Source organism: Dermacentor silvarum, chromosome 2 (assembly GCF_013339745.2).
Source record: "Dermacentor silvarum isolate Dsil-2018 chromosome 2, BIME_Dsil_1.4, whole genome shotgun sequence".
NCBI classification, from domain to species: domain Eukaryota; kingdom Metazoa; phylum Arthropoda; class Arachnida; order Ixodida; family Ixodidae; genus Dermacentor; species Dermacentor silvarum.
In genome coordinates, this window is record NC_051155.1 from 103,329,200 (window position 1) to 103,355,428 (window position 26,229).

The following is a 26,229-nucleotide window of genomic DNA, read 5'->3' on the forward strand; positions in this document are numbered from 1 at the left end:
TTGTTGTTGTTGTTGTTGTTGTTGTTGTTGTTGTTGTTGTTGTTGTTGTTGTTGTTGTTGTTGTTGTTGTTGTTGTTGTTGTTGTTGTTGTTGTTGTTGTTGTTGTTGTTGTATCGTTATACCCCCATTCATGTTAATTACAACATTCTCGGCGTATCTTCTTTGTTTAGTATATGTTGAAGTTCACAGCCACACAGTTCAATAAATCACTTGAATTTATCATGTTTATTCGTGTATATCAAAATTCTTTCATAATGTTTTTTTTGTGTACTTAGCTATATTTCATTTTTTCCCCTACCTCCACAGTTTTGGCTAATCTCCGTAGTGGGCTCTACTGTTTCAATTTCAACAGAAAAAAACCAACGAACCAATCGAAAGCGTTGGACCATCGAACATAATAGTTTATTTTTAAACTAACTTATTTTAAATTTCGATCGTTATACCTACCCAGTTCGTGGCCTACCCCCCACAGTGGGTTGTGCCATTTATTGAGGCATCATCATCATCATCATCAACATACTCAAGCCACCGCGGTGTCCAACAGTCCCTGAACAAGAGCTCTCCGACACTCCTCAAGTAAGCCAAGAGTTATACCACGTTACGCCTGATCTTATGCAAATGCAGAGTGCAAAGCGACGGCGTACCGTCAAGAGGGGCACAACGACGCATCGCGCCGCGATGCAGTTGCAAACCTACGCTCCTCCTGGGGCAAAGAAAACTTCGACAACCGGCAGTGCCTCGTCTCTTTCAATGTGGGATCAGATAGAAACCACTACCTCGGCACCACGTCACAGGATTAATAAGGCTCGAGACTGTCGCATATCAAGGCGTAGGCATCAATCGCAGCGAACGGCCAAGCCTCGGTACGTATCCTCTGATGAGAGCGAGGGAACGAAATCGGTGATGCATCTACTTCCAGATCACCAAAAGAAGGCGCTTTCACGGGACAAGTCATTCAAGGCACTAGGCGGTCCACCCGCGGGGTCTCCTAAAAGCAGGAACGACGCTGTACCCCCGTACCGCGACCTTACGCAAGTCTTCGACACTGCATTTTGGCGACCTCTCCCTCAGCCTCCACAGATAGAACCACTGGGTCAGCTTGCCGTTACTCCTGCAGATAAGCGAGATTATCAGCAGAATTTACATCCAGCCGTTCCTCGACTCCCAATAAGTGTCGCGCAACATCCAACTGTTCCAGCAGCGCTTCTGCAAGCGCTTCCCGCAAACGCGGCGTCAAAGCTCCACGCGCTCCCTCCGTATTCGCCGAACATGAACCCTTGCACCGCTGACTCCAGAAGAGCCCAACGTTTCCACCAAGGCAGATGCGCGGATGCCGACTCGGTCGCCTCCATGTGATGACGTTCGTAGATCGCACAACAGGCTCGAGTGTTTACCTATCTACAGCCTCCCGCCACCTCACGTCGCGGTTGCCGCGCGACGGACGAAGAGACCAGCTGGTGCAGTGGGGCATTCCGTGTCCTGGGCTAACGACATCAACTGGCGGACTACGACCAGCGGGTCTCCGACGAGTGACAGCGCCACCGAAACCGGCAGCACCAACGCCTTCCCCAGCGTGGCAGCCACTTGGAGGAAGGGGTCGCGCGCCGCCTGCCTCGCCATGTGCCTCGCTTCAGCCGCCCTCATCTCCTTCTGGGCATTCTACACCATTTCTGACGTGATCATAGCTGGCCACGACTTCTCGGGAGATAGCGGCGACCCAATTACGGTTCAGCTGAGAGACGACAGCGTAATCAGCGCTTCGCGTAGCCACGGAGCATATCAGTATGGGCCGCATCAGGAAACCCAGAAGTCCCGATTTAGAAGAGGCAGTTCAGTTTATCTGCCTGAAGACGGTCTTGGGACAAACTCTACCGACGACGAAGACAACTTGAAGAATGGCTCCCTAGTACGATACCAGCTTTGAGAAGATGGGGACTAAGGACTCCATTTGGCGCCAGTCTCTATTACAGGCGTCGGCAGTTTTGTATTGAGTGATTTTGCTAGGGATATTTCAGGAGCTGCGAGCTGCAAAAATATTTTCGCCATGTGATTCTCTTTGTGATAGCACAAGTTGACACATTGGTAATTATGAGAAAAATGTGAAGCGTAGAACTATCTGCGGCCGCGAACGATATCATACCCTCGAGTACACATTAATGTCCTATATGGCCATTTAGCGTGGACGCAGAATATTTAAAAATAGCGAACGTAGCAGCAGTATTGGATGCCAGTGTCCATCAGTTAAGCGACACTAACCAACCGTCATATGGGAAACAAGGTTCAGATTACACAATGAAGCATGAATTCATGATTGAAATGCGTCAAATATTCTTTAAACAACTTCTAATGTTTAAACTCTCGCGAATCCGTCTTCAACGCAGATTTACCATATAGATATTGGTTGCCTCCTTCAGAATCTGATTTATGCAGGTGCGGCACACCTCAGCAAACCCAAAAAGTGTGGAAATTACCGTCCCGTTGCTAGCTCTAAAGTCAAATGTCATGGACTCGATTACGGGGGGTTTCGAGTAAATTTTCGATCCTTGCTCTTCTTAAGAGGAAGCTTTCGCTCGGGGGCTCCAATCTAAATACATGGGAAATGTGAAATCGTTTTTCCCGGCCACCAGGGCAGCACATTTTATTAGGTTTGTTGCATTTAAAAGAGGTAGTTAAAAGCTGGTGACTGATGGCGGCGTATTTACGATTTAGGTGGTTAATGTTTTAATAAAAATTGGCAAAGTCTAAAATTGTTCGATAACGAAAGTAGCAAGTTTACAGCTCTAACTCAGCCATGAAAAGCGACACCACGATTCTGTAAATTGCACCTAATAGCAGATCTCAAGCGGACGAAATCGATGTAGTATACATGGCTCTAAAATAAACAACTAATATGCGAGTAGAACTTTGCCTAAACTTTTGCAAGCTATGCTACAAATTCACGTAAGATATAAATTGACATATCGAATTTGTCCGCTTTCGATGTGCTAATGGATGCAGTTTACACACCTGCGATATCTGTTCTTGGTACAGAGCTACAAGTTTGCAAACTTCGTGCGTCAATTTTATTTCAAACTTACCAAGTTTTAAAAACTACTTTTAAAGAGATTCAGGAATCAAATCAAGATTCCGCTTGCAACAGTCACTAGAATTTACCTTTCTCTAGTGGAATAAATTCCATTAAAATCGGTCCATTGATTATCTAAGAAACACTTTCTGCGTTTTACATGTATTTGAATAGGCGTCATTGGAGTTGGGCCGGAGCAAAAGCTTCTATGAAACACGCGCCGAAAGCACGGTAACATGGTTTTTCATACCGTTCATGTCGCATTGTGATCGCTGCGAAAGTGAATTGAACTGGCGACCTCAAGCTCAGCAGTAGAATGCTGCATCCAATAAGCCACGGTGTTGGGCCCCATGCTAGAATTATTGTAGGCGCAACTTTTTTCGCACACCTAACTCATTCATTGAATAAAAGCACTTCTCTCGGGCATCAAACATCACATGACATGGCTCTACAGTACCTTGAAATGCTTGTTTAATTTAAGATTACGTTTTCATTTTAAACGTGTAACCTATTCATACTTAACTATTTCTTGTCTGATTATTTAGAATACAGGATAGTATTGTCGTTTCATTGTATATGTTAGCATTATTTAAAACACCTGTGTATTCTGATAACATGAAACCTATTTTTGCCATCACTTGACTAGCTTTCTCCCTTCGTTCGCACGTGCAATGCAAAACCAGTCGGGCACCAAGACACCTTGTTTGAGCGCTTGAGCCGAAGCTACCTTATGTTGGCAGGTTCTTGAAGTAATGTCACCCAAGGCCTCCGTGATCGGGAATTTCTCAGGAAATTTAAAATGGAAGCCATGGCTCACTTATGAATACTACGCTCCTGGGCACCCTCCTTTTTTGCTCTCCGGCGCCCCTTTACTTGACCATGTAAAGATAGCTTTTGGCAAAGTGGAACTGTTTTACTAGAATGTTCTTTCGAGTGTTCCGTTCAAGATATTTCGTGGGATTACAAAACATCTATATCACTGGATCCAAGCACTTTCCACTAGTGCTCATTGTACGAAAGGCATGGAAGACAGGTGAGCTTTAAATAATGGTGTGTGTAATGTCACCCCGTACATTCAGGATGTGCTCGCTCTGTGTCGCAAGGTGGATCCAAAGCTGTGCGAAGCTGATAAAGTCGGGCTTGTCGCTAAGGGCATAGCAGGTGATGCGCTTCATTTCACCTCTTTTTAAGAATTACTCCACTGTGCAAGGCATCATTACCGAATGACGGCGGTTAGAAGGAGCCAAGAGCAACCGCACTGCCCTCCCATTTCCCCGCCTTCCCAACACGGCTGCTGCGTCCACCGGCCAAGACCTCTGCAGTCTGCCCACGCCCAATCGTTCTGATAACATCGTACATGATCTGTGCGATGTCAACAGAACCATCATCATGTCATCATGCGGCGTGAAATAGAAAAGTGGCGTTTCAAATCACAACCTCAACCCATGGCCCCGAGAATTACCAGGCAAGCGTGTCACTGATCCAGACCGTCATGCGCTAAGAAATTGGCCAATGCTGGCTTGGCCAACGTCTGCTCAATTAATCGGTCTGACTACACCCCTTCCACTGCTGTCACGCGCTACCAAAGCCTGAATGCTCTTACGTGGTACCGCAACCCAGCCAACAGGTCTGCATGCTTCACTTGTGGCCGCCCCGGCCACATTTCACGTCCGTGCCGCTCTTCGTGGAATTCGGCCTCTTGGCCCTATCTCCCATCCCACCGTTAGCCTGATGTCGCTTTCTCGCTTCCCACCGCGAGACACGAGGCACCGGTTACTTAACGTTCTTCCTTCTTTACGCTCCTACGCATAGCTACACGCTCTACACCATGGTTCCTTACTTCGGGGATGACAATGACTCTATTGCCAAGATCATTTGTCGAGCAATAAAGGAGCAACGAGTTTCTCTGCTACGCACCCTGGCTTCCCAGGAAAGGTCAAATATACGCTACGCCGGCCGTCACCTACATGTTTACTTCAATTCTGGTGACCTTGTATCACTTTGGACGCCTTTACACTATCGCGACTTGTGCCAGAATAAAAACGACAAGCTATATACCAACAGACCCAGCACCAGACTCTTCTTGTACCAGATGTTCCTAGCCCACTATGTTTGGCCCTACTTTATACTCAAATGCCTTGGCCAGGTAACCTGTCGCACTGCACGCCTCACAAACAGTGAACGACACTCGGTCGAAACGGAAGTGACGCACGTTGCCCGCCTGAACTTTTACAATCCACGAACGACTGAGTGACTTGCCCGGCGGGCTCCGTCTGCCAACGGGGAAATGTCACGCTCTCGCAAATGAGTGCACAAAGAACGCGAATCGCCATGCAGACAAATTGTAAGGAAGAGGTTCGGTTGGCTGCCTCTGTACCGGGCCCGGAAAACTTGCCTGCATCTATGTAGCACTATTTCGCACGCATATATATATATATATATATATATATATATATATATATATATATATATATATATACATCCCGATATTTAGTAGTCGTATCATAAGAAGTCCGCAAACAAATGACATCAAGGACTCTATAGCGCAAATTATCTGCCCTCCTTAATTCGGAGCAGTGATAAATGACAATGGATGAGGATGAAACAAGTGGCCGCAGGTGGGATACGAACCCATGTGTCCGCATTGCGTGCGTGATGCTTTTACTAATTGAGCTACCTCGGCGCCGTTTTCCCATCCACTTTCTGGGATATTTATGTTCATCTACGAGAACCCTGGGAGTGTTAGCCAGCGCCACCACTCACGGCCTAGGCGACGGATGTGGAACATCCTGTCTGCCGCAGGCGTCACGTCTACGTCAACTTTTTAGATGAAGGCAACTGGTCAATAAGCCCACTAGTGAGGCAAATAATGCATCAAAGCTGTCGGATTCAAGACATCGCTATGTAATGAAAGAGAAGAAAGGAAACCAAGGGGGGCGGGAGATTTTTATTAGTCGTATCACAAGAAGGCAGGAAACAAATCACACCAAGGACAGCGTAGCGCATATTGCAGTTTTTAACTGAACAAAAGTCACTCATAAATAAATAAAAATAAAAGTTTATATATATATATATATATATATATATATATATATACATTTCCAAAATCTTAGTTAACCTCCATGCGCTTTCTTCCTTATCTCCCTCATCCCAAAATATGACGAAGATTTGGCTTTCGTGGATGTCTTCTTCGCGAGAAATTGCCGTTTACCAGTAAGCTGACATGTTCATCATATAGTCAGAAGCTGCTTTACTCCATCACCGTCAAATGTTTGTCAGCTGCCATAGAAAGGCATTGTATTCAATTCCAGTGTCTTCCAATGAAAAGTGCATATCGGTGAAAGAGGTCGTTGCCTGAACGAGCGGAGCAAGGGGCATATACGCGTATAAAACCTAGAACGCGGTGTTTCGGGGCATTTAGCCTTCAACTGTAGACACCGTGGCTGCGTGTCCGTGTTTGAAAGGACAACTGCCATGAGTAAGGACAACTGACATGTAAGTGTCGTTTTCGTTGAGCGGTGTCGCCAGTGTGGGGCACCGAATCCACAAACGTTATCTCACGACGTGGGCGGCCTTCAAAGCTAGCTACCGTAACGGAAGTATTCGGATGCCCTGCCGTTGGCAAGTTTCGTGCCGAGCAACGTTTGCGTGGGCGTGCGCGACAGAGCGGGGAGACATTTACGAGTTATATAGAAGATATTGTGGACCTCTGCAACCGCGTTGACGTCACAATGGCTGATGCCGAGAAGATCAGGCATATCTTAAAATGCATTGAAGACGACGTTTTCCAGATGCTGTTGGCGAAACATCCGGCAATAGTGTTTGAACTCATGAAACATCCGGCAACAGTGTCTGAACTCATCTCAGTCTTTGTCAAAGCTTTGACGAACTACGCAAACAACGCGTAGCCACCCGCTAATCTCCTCTACTGGCCACTTCAATGTCGAGCTTGGGTGTTGCCCCGGATAACACTTCGCTGCTGCTACAGATCAAGGAGTTCGGCCGTGAGGAAGTTGCTCGTCAGCTTTCGCTGATGCCGCTAACACACACCAGTCGAGCTCTCCATTGGCGCCCGCTCTCCAATATCTCATCAAGGAGCAGGCAGCCAACCACGTTCCGCCTTCTCTCCATCGGGCTCCGTCGGCCACTCCCCTGACGTCGCTATCAGACCTGTACTACAGAATTACGGTACATTTCCGCCGCCTTTGCACCCGCCAGTATCCCCCTTATGCCCCGCCAGTGGTACAGTATTCACGACTTCAAGACAAACGGCGCACGGAAGACAACCGACCGATTTGTATTTATTGTGGCCGTGCTGGACACGTGGCACGTCACTGTTGCCTACTTGCACCGAATGTCTCCAATAATATGCGTCCATGTGCGCCACGTTTCCAAGAACGCCGCAATTATTCGGCCAGCTTTGAATTTTCTCCCGCCGCCGAGACCCCATTCTCCGCTCGCCGTTCCTCTTATCCTCGCCGCCGCTCCCGTTCGCCCATGTTCCGGTGGCGGAGCCCTCTGCGCCAGGAAAACTAAATATCGCAGTTCCGGAGGCAAGAACTGCGGGACCAGCGAAATGCACAAGGCCTCGCAGTTTCCCGAAAAACGTTATTGAAGTCACAATAGAAGGAATGTTGACGCTAGCACTTGTCGACACCGGCACTGCACTATCATCGATGGATGTACGTATTTGCCGCAAAATTGGAAAATTCGCTTTCCCGACTATCCCTTCGGACTGCCAACGCACAGCACGTCGAACCATCCGGCGCCTGCACCGCTGGTGTCGTCATTCAGGATGTCCTCTACGTGATCTAATTCATGGTGTGGCCATCATGTTCCATATTAGGTTGGGACTTTCTCTCGACACATCATGCTATCATCGAATGCGCCCGCGCCGAAATCGAGCTATTTCAGTTTTCGACAGATTAACATTGACAAGGACCCTTGTCGCAAAATCACCGCTACAGAAGAGGCCGTTATGCCTGCCTGGTCTTTTGCTCTTGTGAGCATCTCTTGTGACACTGTAGATGACGGCACAGTAATCCTCCCGCCGTCAGAACTCTTAGTTCATCGCCGATCACTTCCATTGCCGTTTGCCATCCTCGAGTTCAAAGCTGGCGCCTCTATAATACGCGTGTCAAACCCATCGGCCGAACCATTTGTGTTACGCCGCCGTGAAAGCCTTGGGAGAGCAGAGCCAGGGGCTTCACCTTCAATCTTTGACACGGTGGAAGGCTTATCTTGCGGCTCTCAAGGCATCGCCTACTCAGTCACTGCAGCGTTCTTTTACGCCATCTATTAACAGTCACCTTACAACGACGCAGCGAGACGAACTTCTTCACTTGCTCGAAGGCTTCTCTTCGTCTTTTGACTGCGAAGCAACGTCACTCGGCCGCACAACGACTGTTTCACACACTATCGACACTGGGAGCCATGCACCCATTCGGCAGCGTCCCCGAGTATGGACAAGCGAAAGGCGCGTTATCAATGACCAGGTGAACGATATGCTCAAACACGGTGTCATCCAGCCTTCTAGTTGTCCCTGAGCTCCCTGAGCATCACCAGTCGTCCTAGTTAAAAAAAAAAACAGACGGCACCACATGATTTTGCGTTGGTTATTGAAGGATTAACAAGATTACTCGAAAGGGTGTATACCAGTTGCCACGTAGACGACGCCTTTGACTGTTTGCAAGGAGCGGAGTTTTTTTTCCTCCTCAGATCTCCGCTCTGGCTTCTGGCAGGTGCCCATGGCTGACGCTTACTGTTAAAAGGTGTTTGTAACTCCAGACGGCTTGTGCGAATTCACTATAATACCGTTCGGTCTCTGCAACGCTCCCGCCACCTTTGGACGCATAATATACGGCATCCTGCGCGACCTGAGGTGGCATACTTGTCTCTGCTACCTCAATGACGTTGTCGTCTTTTGCTCAGATTTTCCGACCCATCTTTGCCGTTTACATCAAGTTTTGTCCTGTCTCTGGAATGCTGGTGTCCAGCTTCACTTGAAAAAGTGCCTACTTGCAGCTCGGAAACTCACTATACTAGGCCACGTTGTCTCCAAAGAAGGCATTCTTCCTGATCCTGCTAAACTTCGCGCCGTAGCCGAATTCCCGAAGCCTACTAACTTGAAAGCACTACGCAGCTTCATTGGACTATGCTCTTATCTTCGGCAATTCGTTTGCAATTTCGCTACTGTGATCGCACCCCTTAACCAACTTCTCCAAGGCGACAATAAGCTTTCTGCTTCGTCGGAAGTCTCTGAGAATGCGTTCACGACTCTTCACCGCCTACTTACGTCTCGGCCAATCTTGCGCCATTTTGATCCAAGTGCACCTACAGAACTTCACACTGACGCCAGTACTGTAGGCCTTGGTGCCGTGTTCGCACAGCGTCAGAACATTATAGACGAATACATGACCGCTGATGTCAGTCGTGCCCTCACAAACCCTGAGGTGAATTACTCTGTAAAAGAAAAAGAGTGTCTGGACATCGTATGGCCGCTTCAAAAATATCGCCCATATCTCTACGGTCGACCGTTTGACATGGTAACGGATCATCACGCTCTTTGCTGGTTGTCTAACCTCAAAGACCCATCGGGTCGCCTCGCTCGGTGGGCTCTCCGAATTCAGGAATATGATATACGTGTCGTCTATCGCTCTGAACGCAGACACTCTGACGCCGTTGCCCTCTTGCGCTTCCCAGTTACTTCAGACGCCAGTACTTCTACCTACAGTCATGATGTCTCACCACTTGACATCCTGGACATGCCCTCGGAGCAAGGAAACGACCCATGGATCGTCTTGATATTAGATGTTTTATCAAACCCTCCGGCAGCTTCGGCAACTCGAGCGTTACGCCGATAGGCCCAGAATTTCGCCATCCGCGACGGACTTTATATCGCCGCAACTACCACAATGACGGCCGCATATGGCACTTAGTCGTGTCCCGCCACCTTCGAAAGGATTTATGCTTCGCGTTTCATTCCGACCCCCAGTGTTGTCACGGAGGAGTGTCGAAGACCAAAACACGGCTTCGCCAACGATACTATTGGCGCGGAATGTACACCTCCGTCCGCAAATACGTACGCTCCTGCATTGCCTGCCAACGACGCATTGTGTCTCGCATCTCTCCACCACACCTCTCCCGCTATTCCATTTGACCGTGTCGGCATTGATTTATACGGGCGTATTCCATCCACTGGAGCTGGCAACCAATGGATAGTCGCCGCCGTAGATCATTTGACACGATGTGCTGAAACCACCGCCTTACCTGCCGCATCAGCAAAAGGCATCACCTCATTCATTCTACACAACTTTGTTCTCCGCCATCGCGCAACTCGTGAACTGCTGAGTTATCGGAGTGGCGCAATTCTCTTGGACGTGCTGCAGTCACTCCTATCTGAATGCCAAATTATTCACCGCACCACTACCGCTCATCATCCACAGCCCAATGGCTTAACATATTGATTCGATAGAACCAAGAGTTCGATAGAACAAGAGTTCGATAGATAGATAGTTCGTTAGATAGAACAAGAGTTCGATAGAACTCTTGGTTCTATCACATATTGATTCGATAGAAGCTTTACAGAAATCGCCTGTGGCAGGTACAATTCTTATCGTTGAGCTGCTTTATTCTATGAGGCGGACATTAGTAGCACGAGAAATCAAAAAAGCTATTCAAATAATTAATAAAAATTCACTAATTAACGTTACAGTTAATTACTCTATGACACACATTGCAGTTCACCAATTGTAGCCGGTGAGCTTGTCTGGCGTATCCACTTGGAATGAATTTCCAGAATGACACCAGTTTGGAGATATACGCCATCAAAATTGCAGTAAAAATGTACTGTTGTTCCACTTACTTTTTTACCAAAATGCTGCTTTGTACATTGGAGCACAAAAGTATCTGCAACGCCGATACAGTTTGTCCCACACTTTGGGAAATATCTCGAAACTGGTGTCATCCTGTAAATTCATTTCAAGTGGATGCGTTTTGCAAACTCACCGCCTACAATTCGTAAATTGCAATATGTGTCGAAATTACCTAAGAAATTCATTACTTTATTTTTATTAATTAGTTGAATATGTTTTTCGATTTCTCGTGCTACTAATGTCCGCCTCTTTGAATCACCCAGCTTAACAATAAGAATTATGCTACCTGCCGCAGGCGATTTTCAAAAATTCAGTAAAGCTTAATTTTGAACACCCTATATGTTCCGTCAGACCACTCCAACTGGGATCTAGTACTTGCCTTCGTCACATGATCACGAATGATCGATACCATATTACGCGGCCTAAAATGTAAAACCTGCCAGTGTTACCTGAACGACATTGTTATCTTTTCGGCCAGCTTCTCCCAGCACCTGGAACGTTTAGACGACATTATCACGTGTATTGCCAATGCCGACCTCCAGCTCACTACTAAGAAGTGTCGATTTGAGAGCCACATCATCAAAGTATTGGGTCACATCGTCAGCAAGCACGGCATTGAGCCAGATCCCGACAAGGTCACTGCTGTACTACATTTCCCCCAACCCACCCCAACCTAAATACCTTGGCAGCTTGCTCTGATTAGCATCGTAATTCCGCCGCTTTGTCTGTGATTTCGCGACTATCGCAGCTCCTCGTCATAAACTTCTGGACACGACCACACCATTTGCTTGGACAGATGAATATGAAAGCGCCTTTCAGACCTTCAAGCGATGTCTCATGTCAGGACCAGTGCTTCGTCACTTTGATCCCACAGCCTCCACTATTCTACACACTGACGCAAGTGGGCATGATATCGGCGCTGCCCTACTGCAGCAGAACCACGCGTCTGAAGAGGAAATAGTGGCCTACGTGAGCCGTACTTTCTCCTGCTGAGCAAAATTATACTATCACTGAACAAGAATGCCTTGCCATCGTGTTGTTCATACAAAAGTTTCGCCCTTATTTATGTGACCGCTATTTCACAATCGTGACTGACCATCATGCTCTGTGTTGGTTGTCCTCCCTGAAGAACTTGCCCAAACGCCTCGACCATTGGGTGCTGCGTTTCACGCCTCCACTGTCACATATAGGTCCGACAGGCAACAACAAGATGCTGACGCTTTATCTCGCTACCCGCTGTCGCCAAATGCCCACGTCTCACCTTCCATATCTTCGGCACCTACCGGCCAACCGACGAAGACGATGGCTATTAGCCCGGTACGGTTCGTGACCTCGGTAGGCATTCTTTCGTAAGGAGACCTCGCCTCCCTCCAACGGGCAGATACATACTGCCGCACAATTATTGACCGGCTTATCCGTCCTCCAAACAACCGCTTAAGACTACAACTTGCACGGTTTAAACTCCATGATGGATCATTATTTTGGCAAGTTTACCACATTACCGGTCACCGATGGGTCCTAGTAGTCCCTCGCTCACTTCGACTGCAAATTTTGCAAGCGTTTCACGTTGACGGAACGGCTGGTGACTTAGGAGTTCACAAAACCTACGACCGTCTTAATACTCACTCTTTTTGGCCTGGGCTGTCCACTAGTGTTGCCAAATACGTCGGATCATGCCAACACCGAAAACATTAGATGTTACTTCCCACCAGCCCTTTACAACAATTGCTGTGCCCATCGGTTTCCTTTGAATTCGTAGGTATCGACGTATACGGACCCCTTCCGCTTACACTCGTGGGTCATCGCCGGATTATGACCGCCGTGGACCAACTCACTTGCTACGCTGAGACGGCAGCTCTTCCTTCCGGTGCTGCCTCTGAAGTCGCCGTGTTTGTTCTGCACGTCATTATCTTGCACCACGACGCGCCTCGTGTTCTTCCGAGTCACCTTCGCAAGGCATTTCTCTCGCATGTTCTTTCTGAAGTCATGCAGGCCTCTAACACCATGCATAAGACCACCTCAGCTTATCGTGCTCAGATCATTGGTTTGTAACGCTCGGTGTACGCTCGGTATACCGAGCGTTTCGACACGACACTCTGTTCGACACGATTTCCATGCATGTTAAGCCCGACCAGAAAAACTGGGACACTATACATCATTTCGTCACGTTTGCTTATAACACTACCCGTTCAACGCACAACAAACTACAACCCTTTTTCCTCGTGTACGACCATGCGCAGTCTTATATTTTGGACACCACCTTCTCTCTACGCCTTCTGCTCCATCCACATCTCTACCAGACAAGTTCGCCGCCCGCGTCGCCCACTGCCGTGAAAGCGCCCGCGCGAACGCCGCGACTATTCAGGACAAGAGAAAAGTCCGTTGTGATGCAACGTGGCGTGTCATTTCATTCCGCCAAGCTATGAAATGCTGCTCCTGTGGACACCTGTTCGAGTACCGGGGCTATGGAAACATTTATTCACAGGTACCTCGGCCCGTGCACCACGTTTGAAAGAATATATGCCATAAACTATCGCGTCGCTCCTGTTAGCTCGGCTATAGACGTTTTAACGAGGGCACTTCCGACGGTCTGGCATCGAAAGTATGTGTCAGTGTTGCCTGTTTGGTCTGAACTGCGAGCTTGCCTTGCGCTTGCGTTGCGGAAAGGCAGCTTTCCTTCGATGTTTCCGTTTATTTTTGTCCCAAATGACTTACGCTCATAAATAAAGCCCTATACTCATGAAAAGTCTACAGGCCGGCACTGTGCAGTTTATGGGTTCACAAACAACCAGCGGAAAAGAACGATTTAGGGGACTATAGTGTGTCCACAACACAGCACTCCGCGAGACCACTGCCGATGTGGTATGTTCACGCTGCACCGGTTTCCTGCATCATCTGATTTGCGGCTTCAATAAATAGCTGCTGTGAACCGGAAAGATTTTAGTGTCCTCGTGGTCGCGAGTTTGCTCACGACATTCCGTTGGCGGAAGAAAGACTGACAAGAACGCTGTGCCCGCGCTGCATTTGGGCTACGACAGAAAAGTGAGTTCCCGTTCTTTCTTTGAAAAGCGCACTAGATCATTTTGCTCAGCCTTCTCGTTATCTCTAGGTGGTTTTGGGACGACGTCGTCTGGTGAGGCACGAACACATCCCGCCAGGAAGGTACTCAAGCGCGACATTGCAGTGGTCGTTGTAATGACTTTTTCTACTTGCTTTTCAGCCGAAGCGCATGCCCAGCGACGAGAGCGCAGGAACTTCTGACGATTGGTCCTTAGATTCTGGCTTCGAGGCCTGTGCACATAAGGTCAGTCTGGAGCCAACATTTTCGGTAATCCAAAATACTGGACCCAGAAAAGTTGGAGTGTTAGCTGCAGATTGCGCAATCGTTCATTTACGGCGCGATGAAAGCCAGCCGAAAAACGAAAATCACAAGGAACAGGACGTTGTCCAGTGCTAGTTAGCGGCTTTTGCATCAATAGTTTCAATGAAGGAACACCCTGTCTCCTGTCGGCATACGCAAGCAGGAACTAGTGTTTTGTACAATATGAATGCCTGAGGAAATAATACATGACAGATTTCATAAAACCCTGCAGAATAGCAGATGAGATAACTTTCTTACCTCAATAAAAAATCATGAGTAAATTATTTTACCGTACTCCAAGAGGGCCATATCTGGAGCCTAAGGATTTCAAATTAGAATGCCAAATATTTCCAACCACTTCGTGGCAGAAGCAGGGACCCATCCAAGGCTTTATCAAAGTGAGCACTCCCATTTACCTAACTCTTCACAAATGCTGTCAGGAAAGAAGTTCCTGAATACATTGGTGCTTGAAAAAAAATGGCTATTGTTACTGTCACTTATGCGCTAACAACAATCTGGATGATAGAAGGCTAACAAATACTCGTGTACATGTATTTACTTTGTTTCAAATATGTTGTGACGTGGTAGCAGGCAGCTTAGCTTCAACTTCCCCTGAATGGTGATATTCTAATTCCCGATCATCAGCTGTCTATGCATGGGAGGAAGCAGCGTAAGAGCAAAAGACAACTAAAGAAAGAACAGACATACACTGCAGTTCTCAATAAACAATTGAGTATGTTGATTTTGTGCCATGGAAGAGGTCAAGAAAACAAAAAGGACTGCCACCACACAGTGCTGTGTGGCATCTGGCTTTCTTTTTGGTTATGTGCTTTTGGGCTGCTTGTGTGGTGCACACATTTGTGTCGGTTGTCTTGCGGTCTAGCACTGCGTTTTTAACATTGCAAATCAGCCAGCCCAAACGTGCAGGGAAACATGTTTTTTAGGCATGTGGGAAAAGCACACTGATTTTTGATACAGTTTGAAAGTTAAATGTATTTTTGCCTCTGATAAAGGTCATGCCTACCAAAGAGTAGAGCATTTTGAAAACGCACCTCAAAATTAATGAAGCTGATGACGTGATATTTTTCATCCAGGAGCCATCTGAGGGAGCAATGGAGCACCAGCAGACAGCGAACGCTTTGAGGACACAGACACTTCCACTGTAAGTAACCAAAGTATTTTGTCGACACATATTACTGTAATATATCAAGTCCTGCTATCTGAGCTTATTCGTTATGTGGTTTATTTTACACAGGTACAACCCGAGGGAGCACAAGACTCAGCAGTTTCGAGACGCACACTTTTCCACAGTAAGTGTCATCAAAGCATTTTATTTGTTTTGCATTGGCTTCAGGGACCATCTTCATGGGTGGACACCTGTAAGAGATGTTACCCGCTGACATGACTGAGATGATAGCACGCTATGGGTTTCTTACTATCAGTGACAGCTCTCTTGCCTTTGATAGAAGTTGTGCCTCTCGTAGAGCGTGAAACGTTTTGAGAACACTCCAGACTCCAGCTAGAGTTCAAATGAATAAATGCTTTGCAAGAGAGCACAAGTTAGACCATAAAACTGCACACATCATCATTAGCAGCAGCATAACTGTGTCCTGCAGGACAACGGCTTGAGTTGACCTCTAATTAACCTACCCTGTGCCAGCTGTGGCCACCTTATCTCCGCTAATTTTTTGTCATCTGTCTCTTTGCTACCCCTGTCACACTTTTATTCTCTTGGAATCCACTCCATTACATTAAAAGACCAGCGGTTACCTCGGATTTCCATTACTTGCTCTGTCCACACTCATTTCTCATTCTTGATTGCTGCTAGGATATCTTTAACTCATGTTTGTTCTCCTACCCACTGTATTCTCTTGTCTCTTAATGCTATGCCTGTCATTTTTCATACCATAGCTCACTGCTCTGTCCTCAATTTAATTTCAAGCCTAAGTTTCTGCCCCATAGGGTGAGTATTGGCAAGATGCAATTATTACATGCTTTCCTCGTGACAGATAGTGGGAGCCTACTAGGCATTCCTGCATCAACTTTTATATTACAGTATGAGTAATACAGGTAGCCATCTGACATGTTAGGCTAACTAAGAGCAGGGCAAGGTATCTTTATCTTAATCACAATTGCAAGCCATTACGCAGTGAGCACATAAAAGAGAGGACTACAAGGCACGCTGCGCGTATTAGTGAAGCCCAGAATGTGTGCAGTTACCACTGATTAAATGTCCATAATGTAATTCCTAAGTGGATGAACTACAGCGTTTACTCACATTATGCAAACAATTCACCACTGTGCACACTGGTTTCTAACTGTAGGACATATTGAGAAAAGTCACATTGCGCAGTGAATAAACTTGCTTGGCAGGTGTTTCTAGTGCTCACAGTCTCAGGACACCTGTTTCCGAGCTAAGTGTAGACAACAGTCCCCGTATTAAGGAATACCCTAAGCGCAATAACTACAACAGGTAATTTCCTTCAACAGGTCTCGACAAAAGACAAGTCAACACAGTGGGAGGAAATTGGCCACAATGACCACACCTATTCCCAATCTGGGCCACAATACACTTTCGGAAAGCAGAAAGGCTTGTCATCAAGCTTGACAAAAGAGGACCGTCAATTCTATACAGGAATCTCGAAACCCGTCTTTGACAGCTTAGTCAAAGCTGTAAAAATTGAAAACAGCAAGACCTTCCTAACACTCTCAGATGAGGACCAACTGCTACTGACGTTAATGAGAATGCGTCTTGGCCTGCTTTATGGACACTTGTCAAGAATATTTGGCATTTCCGTATTCTTTCCTTTTTTATGTATTCTTTGTAATCTGTACTTTTTATTTTTTGTTCCCACTCCTGTAAGAGCCTGTCAAGGCTTACAGTATTATTAAATAAATAAAAATAAAATACGTGCACAAGCTGTTCACGTGCACAACCTGTCTGTGTTGCACAAAGTTATGAGGACATAGTTGTGGTGTGGCTGCCACGATCACTAATCAGAAACAGCATGCCAGAATCTTTTGCTCAGAATGCTTATGAGAAAACAACCTGCATACTAGACTGCTCCGATGTCTTCCTTCAGCGGCCTAAGAAGCTTCTTGCTAGAGCTCAAACCTACAGCAGCTATAAAGCGCACAATACAGTCAAGTTCCTTACTGCCGTTGCACCGAATGGCTATGTGATGTTTGTGTCTCGTGCATATGGTGGAAGAGCTTCGGACGAATATATAATGGGTCACTGTGGCGTGGAAGACTTCCTAGGCTCAGGTGATGAAGTGATGGCCGACCGAGGTTTTGTGCTGAGCCAATATCTTGACGTTCAAGGCGTCAAACTCAATGTGCCTTCTTTCACAAGAGGTAAGCGTTAAACTTACCTCTCTTGTTTTCCAAACTTCACTTATCTGTTTGTTTTACCTGCTGTTTCTTTACAGGTAAGTCTCAGCTCAGTGAAAGTGAAGTAACTCAAACAAGGAGAATTGCGTCTGTGCGCATACACGTTGAAAGGGCCATAAACAGAATGAAGACATTTCGAATATTCAAGCAAGCCCTGCCAATGCGATCAAAGAAAATCATAAGTTACATATTTGTCTGTGCTGGCCTCTGCAATTTAAAAGGCCCTTTAATTGCCAGATGTGTCGAAGGAAGGGATGAGTAGGCACTCAACCATGCAGTTCATCACAGTATCATTCTGGAAATAAATTTTAAAGCACTGTGTGTAACATGGCTAGACATTTCTCTACACAAATTGGGCTGGCATGCACTTTTCCAGCGCTGCAATGTTCAATGCTGCTAGCAATCACAGTTCACATAGTTTCAAATACTCCTTACACAATGAAAGTTTGCCTTGTGCATGCTGCTTTTCCATTTCCGGCAACAGCTCACAGAAGTAAAACTTTTGTAGTCTTGGCACTTGAGCAGCTACAAAAGAGCTTTCAAAGGGCACCGTTACTAGTGCATCACTTTTTACACTCCAAACGTAAAAGTAGCATAGCTTGCGGCCAGTACGATACATCTGGAATTGCACATGGCCACAATACCCATTAGGGTCATTCTCTGGTAGTATGTATTTATCTCAGACTTCCTTCACATCATACTTCCCGGCCCTTAATTATTAGGCCTACATGCATCCATTACATATGGGCATTTCACTTCTAGGAGTGCGTCAGCTGCCTGCAAAACACCATCAGGTGAAGCAGACAGCCATGGCACTGTCGCATGTACAACTGTGCCACAGCGCGTCACATTTAGCCCAGTTTTTTTTCTTTTTTTTTCCAACTGCTCACGCGCAACAGGCTCGTATTTATGGCCGTGTTCTGTAGCAGCATTCCCTAAAAATCTGGGTGACAACATGGCTACCACTGCAGCTTTACATGAAGTTATGCTCTCTTTAGTCACTCTTTTAACATTTGATGCCGTTAGCCTCAAGCAGCGAGCAACTTTCCAAAGCGGGCTGCCCTGCTCTCTTGTGTTGTCCTCGAGGCATGCCGCAGCTCTTGGTGAAATATCCTATAAACTTTGTGTAGAAACTGTTGCACCGGTCACAGCTCGCGGGCAGTGTACTCATGTCGTCATGGGTGCAGTGCTGCAAGTCATCATGGTCAGCTATTGGTGCAGCCACGCGGAGTACAGCTGTAAACGTTGCGTGCAGCAGTGTTCCTGGAAGTGAATGTAAGAAAGCATGTCAGTGGAGAGACTGTAGTGCAACTTATTGAATATGTAAAGCTAACGACATGGCTATCACTGCAGCTCATAGCTTTAGAATAAATATGGCCTTTAGGAACTAAGAAGCTAATTTTAGCATCCAGCGTCATCAGCAAATGTAAAGCTAGAGGGAAAATACTGCCACTCCACAAAAGATTCATTAAAGAACTGACGTTTCGATGCCACTTCGACAGGTTCTTTAGGGTGGACAGGTTTTGTAGGCAAATCTGCCGCAGTGTTTACGTTTCAAATGTAAATCTGTCACTTGCAGAATACTGTCATTGATGTTTCACAGCAAAACATGCATCAATGGTGTTTTTAGCCAATTAATCCAGTTACATCACTAAGTCAAGCTATCCTTTTACTTTCTTAAGCTGTCACTTGTGGTTCTGTAATCACTGGGGGAGTTTCATAGGTGCTGCGAAGCATACCTGGTATGTTGAACAGCTCAGGGTAACCGGAGTTATCACGCAACTTCTTGATGTCAGCTTCAGAAAGCAGCACTTGCACATTTCGCGCCGGACGCTGTACAGCCGGGTCAACAGTTCATTTTTGAAGCTTGAAGTTGATTGCCTCAATTTCAGATAGCTGGACGTTTCGAGTTGTACCCTTGTTCCATTTTGCAGCTTCGTCGGTACAAGTCTTTCCAGTCATGCCACAGGAAACAGCACAGTCTATTTTCCAGAGTACGGCGCCTACATGGCTGCAAACTCTGGCTTGTCCAGCCATGCAGGTGCAGCCTGCACTTAGAACTTCACCTTGCTTCTTTGCCGACACCCACACACGAAGAGGCTTGCTATTTTTAGCCTGTGAAGGCGTGACATCTGCCTTTAAAAGCACGATGTCTTCATTCACCTTGTGCAGGAGAACTTTGCCGACCCAGCCTGACTGCAGATAGTTGTATGAATGCAAGAACTTGTAACATCGTAGTTCTTGCAGGTCGCAGGCCTTCGAATGCACTTTAGGGGACAGATACGCTATATCTGGTCCCCTAATTTCAAGCCAGTCCAGCATGTTCTCGGTCCATTCTTTAATGTCATCCGGATGGGCATAAACGAAGTTTTCTGCAAATAAAAAAATAGGGTCAGTAAGCCTATGTTTGCGTGTAAAGCACCGTTTTTTTCACATGCCCACTCATGTTCCTTAAGACTTCCCTGCAATTATTTTGCTAAGTACCTCTGCTACAAATGAGCTTCTGAAATAGCATGCCGGTGAAGAAGGACTTGGCATTTCAGTCTAATATGAACCAATGCACACATCAGTTACATAACGCATTTTGGTAAACCGTTTTTGGCACATTTGGCACTTGCGAGAATTGTCAGCTTTTCGATGCAATATTTTCTCGTATGTAGTGGCAGAGACTACATTTGTTATTGTTTCAAACACTTCATTCCACTGCCCAATACGGGGGTCACACAGCGCACTTTTGAACGTGATCGAGCCCGGTCTGGATCAGATTTCTCGGTCGCGATTGGCTTCTATGCTCAATCGGCGGAAAGGAGCCGATCGCGGTCGAAAATTTCGATCCATCGGGCTCGATCGTGATCAAAAGTGGCAGTGTGACACCGGTATGACCCATTGAAGCATTCTGCGAGAGAACTAGTCGGTAAATACATTTCGCAATGATCTGGAAAAATCGTTTCCTAAGATGTATGCAGCCGCTGTGTCCACCAAGACATTCTCTCGACGTTCACACGCACCTTGCGCGGCCCCGCACATAAAGGTAATTTCGAAATCTAGCACCTGGGCTGTATCAATTGCGCTGACATCTGTGATAGCTGTCGCGCGTCAGTTCGCTGCAGGTACCACGCTGCTCGAGCGTCACGCTCCTGCTTTGACATTTGGTTATTAGCACCGTGCGCTGCACCAGATTCAATAAATTTAGCATGACTGATCTGCTGAGTTGCGTCGGAAGCGTATGGAGTAACCACCGCATATCTACCAACCGATGACACGTGTCGGCTGGCCGCGGGCGCCTAGTTCTAGCTCGACAGCTACGTACGCGTCTGCTTTCGCTAAATGAAGTAACCCTCAACCGCTATGGCGATCAGATTCAATCTACGACTACAGTCACATGTGCCCAGCAATAGCAATGAAAAATACTTACCGCTGATTAGCACGCCAGGTCTCGACGAAGCAGACGCGGCTACCGCCGCTACCGACGACAAAATGTCAGATCAGCTGGCTGGGCTTGCTGTTCCCATTGCTCTTTACACAGATCGCTCACGTGAGCACGTGAAACACGTAACAAGTCAAGCGAAGCGGAAGAAAATTGAAATAATCCTCTGCGAACATCGCACAAACGAAGTGCGGCCGGCCTGCTCTCTCAAAGCCCACAGTCCAAAATGGCGGCATAACATCTTCTGACGCTAGACGTCACCCGTGTCGGGCAATGCTGCTACTCAAACGTCGGTTTGTGAAAAGGTCTATACTGATCGCTGTTGCCGCCGCACGGGAATGGTTCACGTCTCTCGCCTGAAGCCGTAACTTCGGCGTTCGTACCGTTTCTGTCTGGCTGCCTTGGCGAACGCTTTCATGAGGAGGGGTATTTAGTGTGAGCGCTAACTGTGTAGTTCATCGTCTTCATCTGTATATACCCATCGTCATAATCATCATCATCGTTTGTTCGGTTCATGCTCGTTGGTTGTATCGCACGGCTGCGTCGAAATGCAAGGGTTCTGCCTTCGTACCGGGTGTCGTCTTACAAGATAGATATATAGATAGATAGATAGATAGATAGATAGATAGATAGATAGATAGATAGATAGATAGATAGATAGATAGATAGATAGACAGATAGACAGATAGATAGATAGATAGATAGATAGATAGATAGATAGATAGATAGATAGATAGATAGATAGATAGATAGATAGATAGATAGATAGATAGATAGATAGATAGATAGATAGATAGATCTGTGCTTTATGGCTTGCCGAAAGGTCACAAGCCTAATGTCCCCCTGCGTCCAATCGTTGACTACACCCGCTCCCCTCTCTACAAATTATCCGGATACCTGCACCAGATTCTGTCTCCACTCGTCGGAAAGGGCTCCACGCATGTGAGCAACTCCTGCGACTTTATTGAAAAAGTTCGTGACGTGACACTAGACGACGACGAGGTGATGGTTTCTTTCGACGTGGTGTCGCTGTTTACCTCAATTCCGACTGACATGGCTGTGGAAGCATGCACTTCTGCTTTAGAATCTGACAGGACTTTGCCAGACAGGTCGCCCGTAGACGTGCCTGACCTCAAGAGGCTCCTCTGCTTTTGCCTTGAAAACTCGTACTTGTGACTGCGGCCAATCTGACGATGGAATGGCTGGAAAATCATGTGCTCGCTTCCTTCAGTCCCAGGCCAAGAGTTTTTCTGCGCTATGTGGACGATTGTTTCTGCGTGATCCGGCGCCGCGCTTTGACTTCGTTCACTGCGCACTTAAACAGTCAGGAAAAGGTCATCCAATTCACAGTAGAAACGGAGGTCGACAATAGTCTCCCATTTTTGGACGTGCTTGTCAGCAGATGCGATGGAGCGCTTTCGTTTAGCGTATACCGAAAGGAAACTCACACTGGCCGCTACCTAAACTTTCATTCCGTTCATCCGGACGCTCACAAAAGGTCGGTTGTTGCCTCCCTGTTCAACCGTGCGAACCGCATTTGCACCGAAGCAGAAGGCCGTTCCACAGACTTGGACCGCGTGCATGGCGATCTCTCGGCAAGCGGCTATCCCACTTCATTTTTGAATGCTGTGGAACACCGCATATCTGATTCCGTCCGACCGGCTAATCCCCGACCAAGAAAACGTGCTGCCATACCCTACGTTCCTGGGATAAGCGAGGCCTTGTCTCGTGTGCTGCGCACTTATGACGTTGAGGTTGCACACGTGCATGTGTGTAAGCTGAGGCACGCACTCGTGGGCGGTAAGGACAAGCTTCCGAGAGAATCCTTTCCTGGCGTGGTCTACAAGATACCCTGTGCAGATTGTGACTGCGCATACATCGGTGAATCGGGCAACTTCAAACAGAGACTGAGGCAACATCAGAACGATGTCGAAAAGAAACGAATAGTATCGAATGCACTTGCCGAACATACGGATGCAACAGGCCACAAGATTGACTGGGAAAAGTCAAGAATTATCGGCCAAGAAAGAAACTTGAAATCACGTCTCTATCTAGAGTCGTTGGAGATACAAAATACACGTCCCACGCTCAATCGAAGTGAGGGAACCCTCCCCCAGTCGTACACGCGCTGTTTGCGTCACGTGCTGTACATAAGCTGCAACGAATTTTTCTTCACCCAATTGTGAACAAGGCTTCCGTAGCGAAGCCGAAACGTCTTTTACTCAGTTTTTATTATTTTTTAGCTTTTATTTTGGTCGGTGTCTGTCGTTTTGTTGCTTCATGTTTCATCCCGACCAGACGGGCTTCCGTCGAACCCTCGATTTCACCAGTGCTTCAGTTGACAGTTAACCCGGACTGCATATTCAGCCCTTGATCACGACACACAATCTGCTTAGGTCATTTAGTTTTAGCGGAAAACCACTGGCAGAATGAAAGGAAGTGTTCAGAAGGTTCCCGTTCGTTGTATAATTTTACCGTAAAGGCAATGAATTCACAGATATGTGTCGGCTTTTTCACAGGAATCATTCTCATCTCACTATTCTCATTAGGCCAGTTGTTTGAACTTCTACGACTACAAGAAAATCAGTGCGCTGCAAAACTATTTTATACCAAAAGATTCCCACATTTCGATTAGTCCATTTTAAATGAGCGGTAAAATCTATGGCATCACTGGAAACAATTCAAAGCACAACTCCACAGAGTAACTCTGGACCACGATCACTTGCGCGTATATAACGGAATCTACGTGTGGGACGGAGCTATTTCCAGGGCAGTACAGCTAAGCCAAGCAGATTCTGCGTCGACATCGCGTTGACAGGAGGAACAGTCGTACAGGGTTCTTTCTATCAATGCGAGAAGTCTCTATCACAAGAATAATATATTAGAAGATATGTTATTTTTATATTTTCATTATGTCTTGGCGGTCATTAAGATCTGGTTATCACCCGAGATTAGTTAAGCAGAAATTGTTCCACCATCCCAGAAATTTCTAAAAAAAAAAAAAAGACGGAGATTGGCGGTCGCAGGGGCTTGTCGCAAAGGCTATGAACCACCACACTGATTGTGTTCTGCTGGACGAGATTCCTGAACACAAGCGCAATTGTTGTGAAATCAGCTACCGCAAGTTTTCGAGTATTATTGGCGTAGTGTACAGGTGCCCGCAAAATAGCTCGGAACGCCGGACCGGTGGCCTTTCGCTGGCGAAGCGCGCCGGTGAAAAAGTAGTGCCAGGGTCCGCGCATGCGCGGTCTCCATAGCAAGCTCTCCTTGCTCCCATGTACATCTTAATAGATGTTAACTTGCTCCAAACGAATAGCGTTGGGTGCCTTTTAGCGTTCTAAAAGGGAGCGGAGGGGGGGGGGGGGGGGGGTGCTGTGCGGATGCGGTCGCTAAAACGCTGTGTACGCGCGTGTGCAGCGATGGCGCGTAAGCGCTCGTGCGTGCGCGTTAATGGGCATCGGCGCCTTTTAAAGCGAAAGGCTTAACTCGCTCATTAGTCGCGGAATGGGACCATTGTCGACAACACTTCCGGTAGCAAAAATCAGAAAGTGGCATACTACACCTCTACCGTTCAATAATGCATGTAAAAGTGAAATAAAAATCGAGTAGCTAAAAGTAATTAGGAGTAATTCAAGAGTACCCAAAACAAATTAAAAGTGATTAAAAGACTAAGACACGGACATCATACGATGCCTTTATTAAAGTGTGCTAAAGTAAATTATTAAAATAATTACGGTTATTTCAATGTAATTAAGGGTTGCGAACAGTAATAGAGACTACTTGACATCAATTAGAGACTCCGTGATAAGACTGCTCATGCCAGATTAAGACCAATTAAGAGTTTAAAACAGTGGTACATACTAATTAGGATGAATTCAAGACTCCGTAACAGCAATTAAGAAATTAATTAGACCGAATAACGACCAATCAATAGTCACTTAATTAATTAACCAATATAAACGGGCAATCGCAAATGAAATGACGTCAACGCATTAAGCTTTCACCGTCAAAGTCGTCTTAGCAATAGATAAGGGACCCCACTGAATGTTTTTTTTTTTCATACCCATTTAACTCACACAGCTCACCACCCCCTTGATTAGCAACATATCACCACACTGAACAAAACAAAATTGAATGTTTGCGCCAACCAACGCAGACACGCGATCATTCCCTAATAAAGCTGCAGCGAAGCGCCCAGATTTCGTAAATAAATAGTGCACTATGCGATGTTCATTGTGACTGCGAAGCATTGAAGAGACCTTTATTATAGTGGCGCATGCATAAAATTAATTCCTGTGCTTGAAATTGGCGTGTTAGAATACGCCCTCTAATGTCATATTGAAAACTGTTATTACTGCACGCGGCATCCTTGTTAAAGGAGCCGTCGTGTTACAGTCAAAGTTTTGATCTTATTCCCAAGGAGTAAATGCGGATCGGAATATCATTACACAAGGACTAAAAGACATCGCGCAGCACGATAATCCGGTTAAAAAGTGCGCTACAGTGCTATTATTGGCGAGCCGTGGCGGTCGCCCACATGAAAGATAAGCTATGAATTCATAGTTTCTTTAGGCTAAATAATTAAATCAGATGTTGTGCATGGTGAACATGCATGGAGCATGGGGAACTCATTGGTCACCACTCCGTTATAAACGCTCACGGATTCCATTCACGCAAGCTATCCAGACAGCATGATTGTCTTTTAGAATGAATGCAGATACCGACGAGAATACGACACAAGGATTACGCGTGCGTGTAGAGATAACGCTGCATAGCGTGCTCGCACGTTCTAGCCTACAGGCCCCGAACTCCCCCCCCCCCCCTTCCCAGATGTGTTGTCGCAGCGCTAAGGGGGACAAACCGCAAGTGTTTTGACGCAAGTGCACGCCTATCTAGATGCACTACGGAGCGAGGCTTGCTTGCTAGGGATTCCGCGCACGCGCAGACCAAGGCTGTATTTTTCTGCGGGTGTGCTCCGTCGACGAGCGGTCACCGGTCTGGCGTTCCGAGTTATTTTGTGGGCACCTGTACAAGCCTCCACAGGAGCCCGCTATCCTACATTCAATCAATATCTGAGCAGTTACAGCGCCCAGTCAAGTCCAAAAACATT

General features: G+C 46.6%; 1 protein-coding gene across 1 annotated transcript in view; it reads left to right on the forward strand.

The window, feature by feature from the left end:
• Nucleotides 1-1,330: 1,330 nt before the first annotated feature.
• Nucleotides 1,331-26,229, forward strand: part of LOC119440263 (uncharacterized) — a 38,316-nt gene continuing 13,417 nt past the window's right edge. Inside the window, exons 1-6 of the mRNA XM_049662838.1 lie at nucleotides 1,331-1,747; nucleotides 14,159-14,242; nucleotides 15,394-15,461; nucleotides 16,211-16,262; nucleotides 16,790-17,130; nucleotides 17,220-17,656. Coding sequence (XP_049518795.1) covers nucleotides 1,331-1,747; nucleotides 14,159-14,242; nucleotides 15,394-15,461; nucleotides 16,211-16,262; nucleotides 16,790-17,130; nucleotides 17,220-17,656 — 1,399 coding nt within the window. The remainder of the gene's footprint in view (nucleotides 1,748-14,158; nucleotides 14,243-15,393; nucleotides 15,462-16,210; nucleotides 16,263-16,789; nucleotides 17,131-17,219; nucleotides 17,657-26,229) is intronic.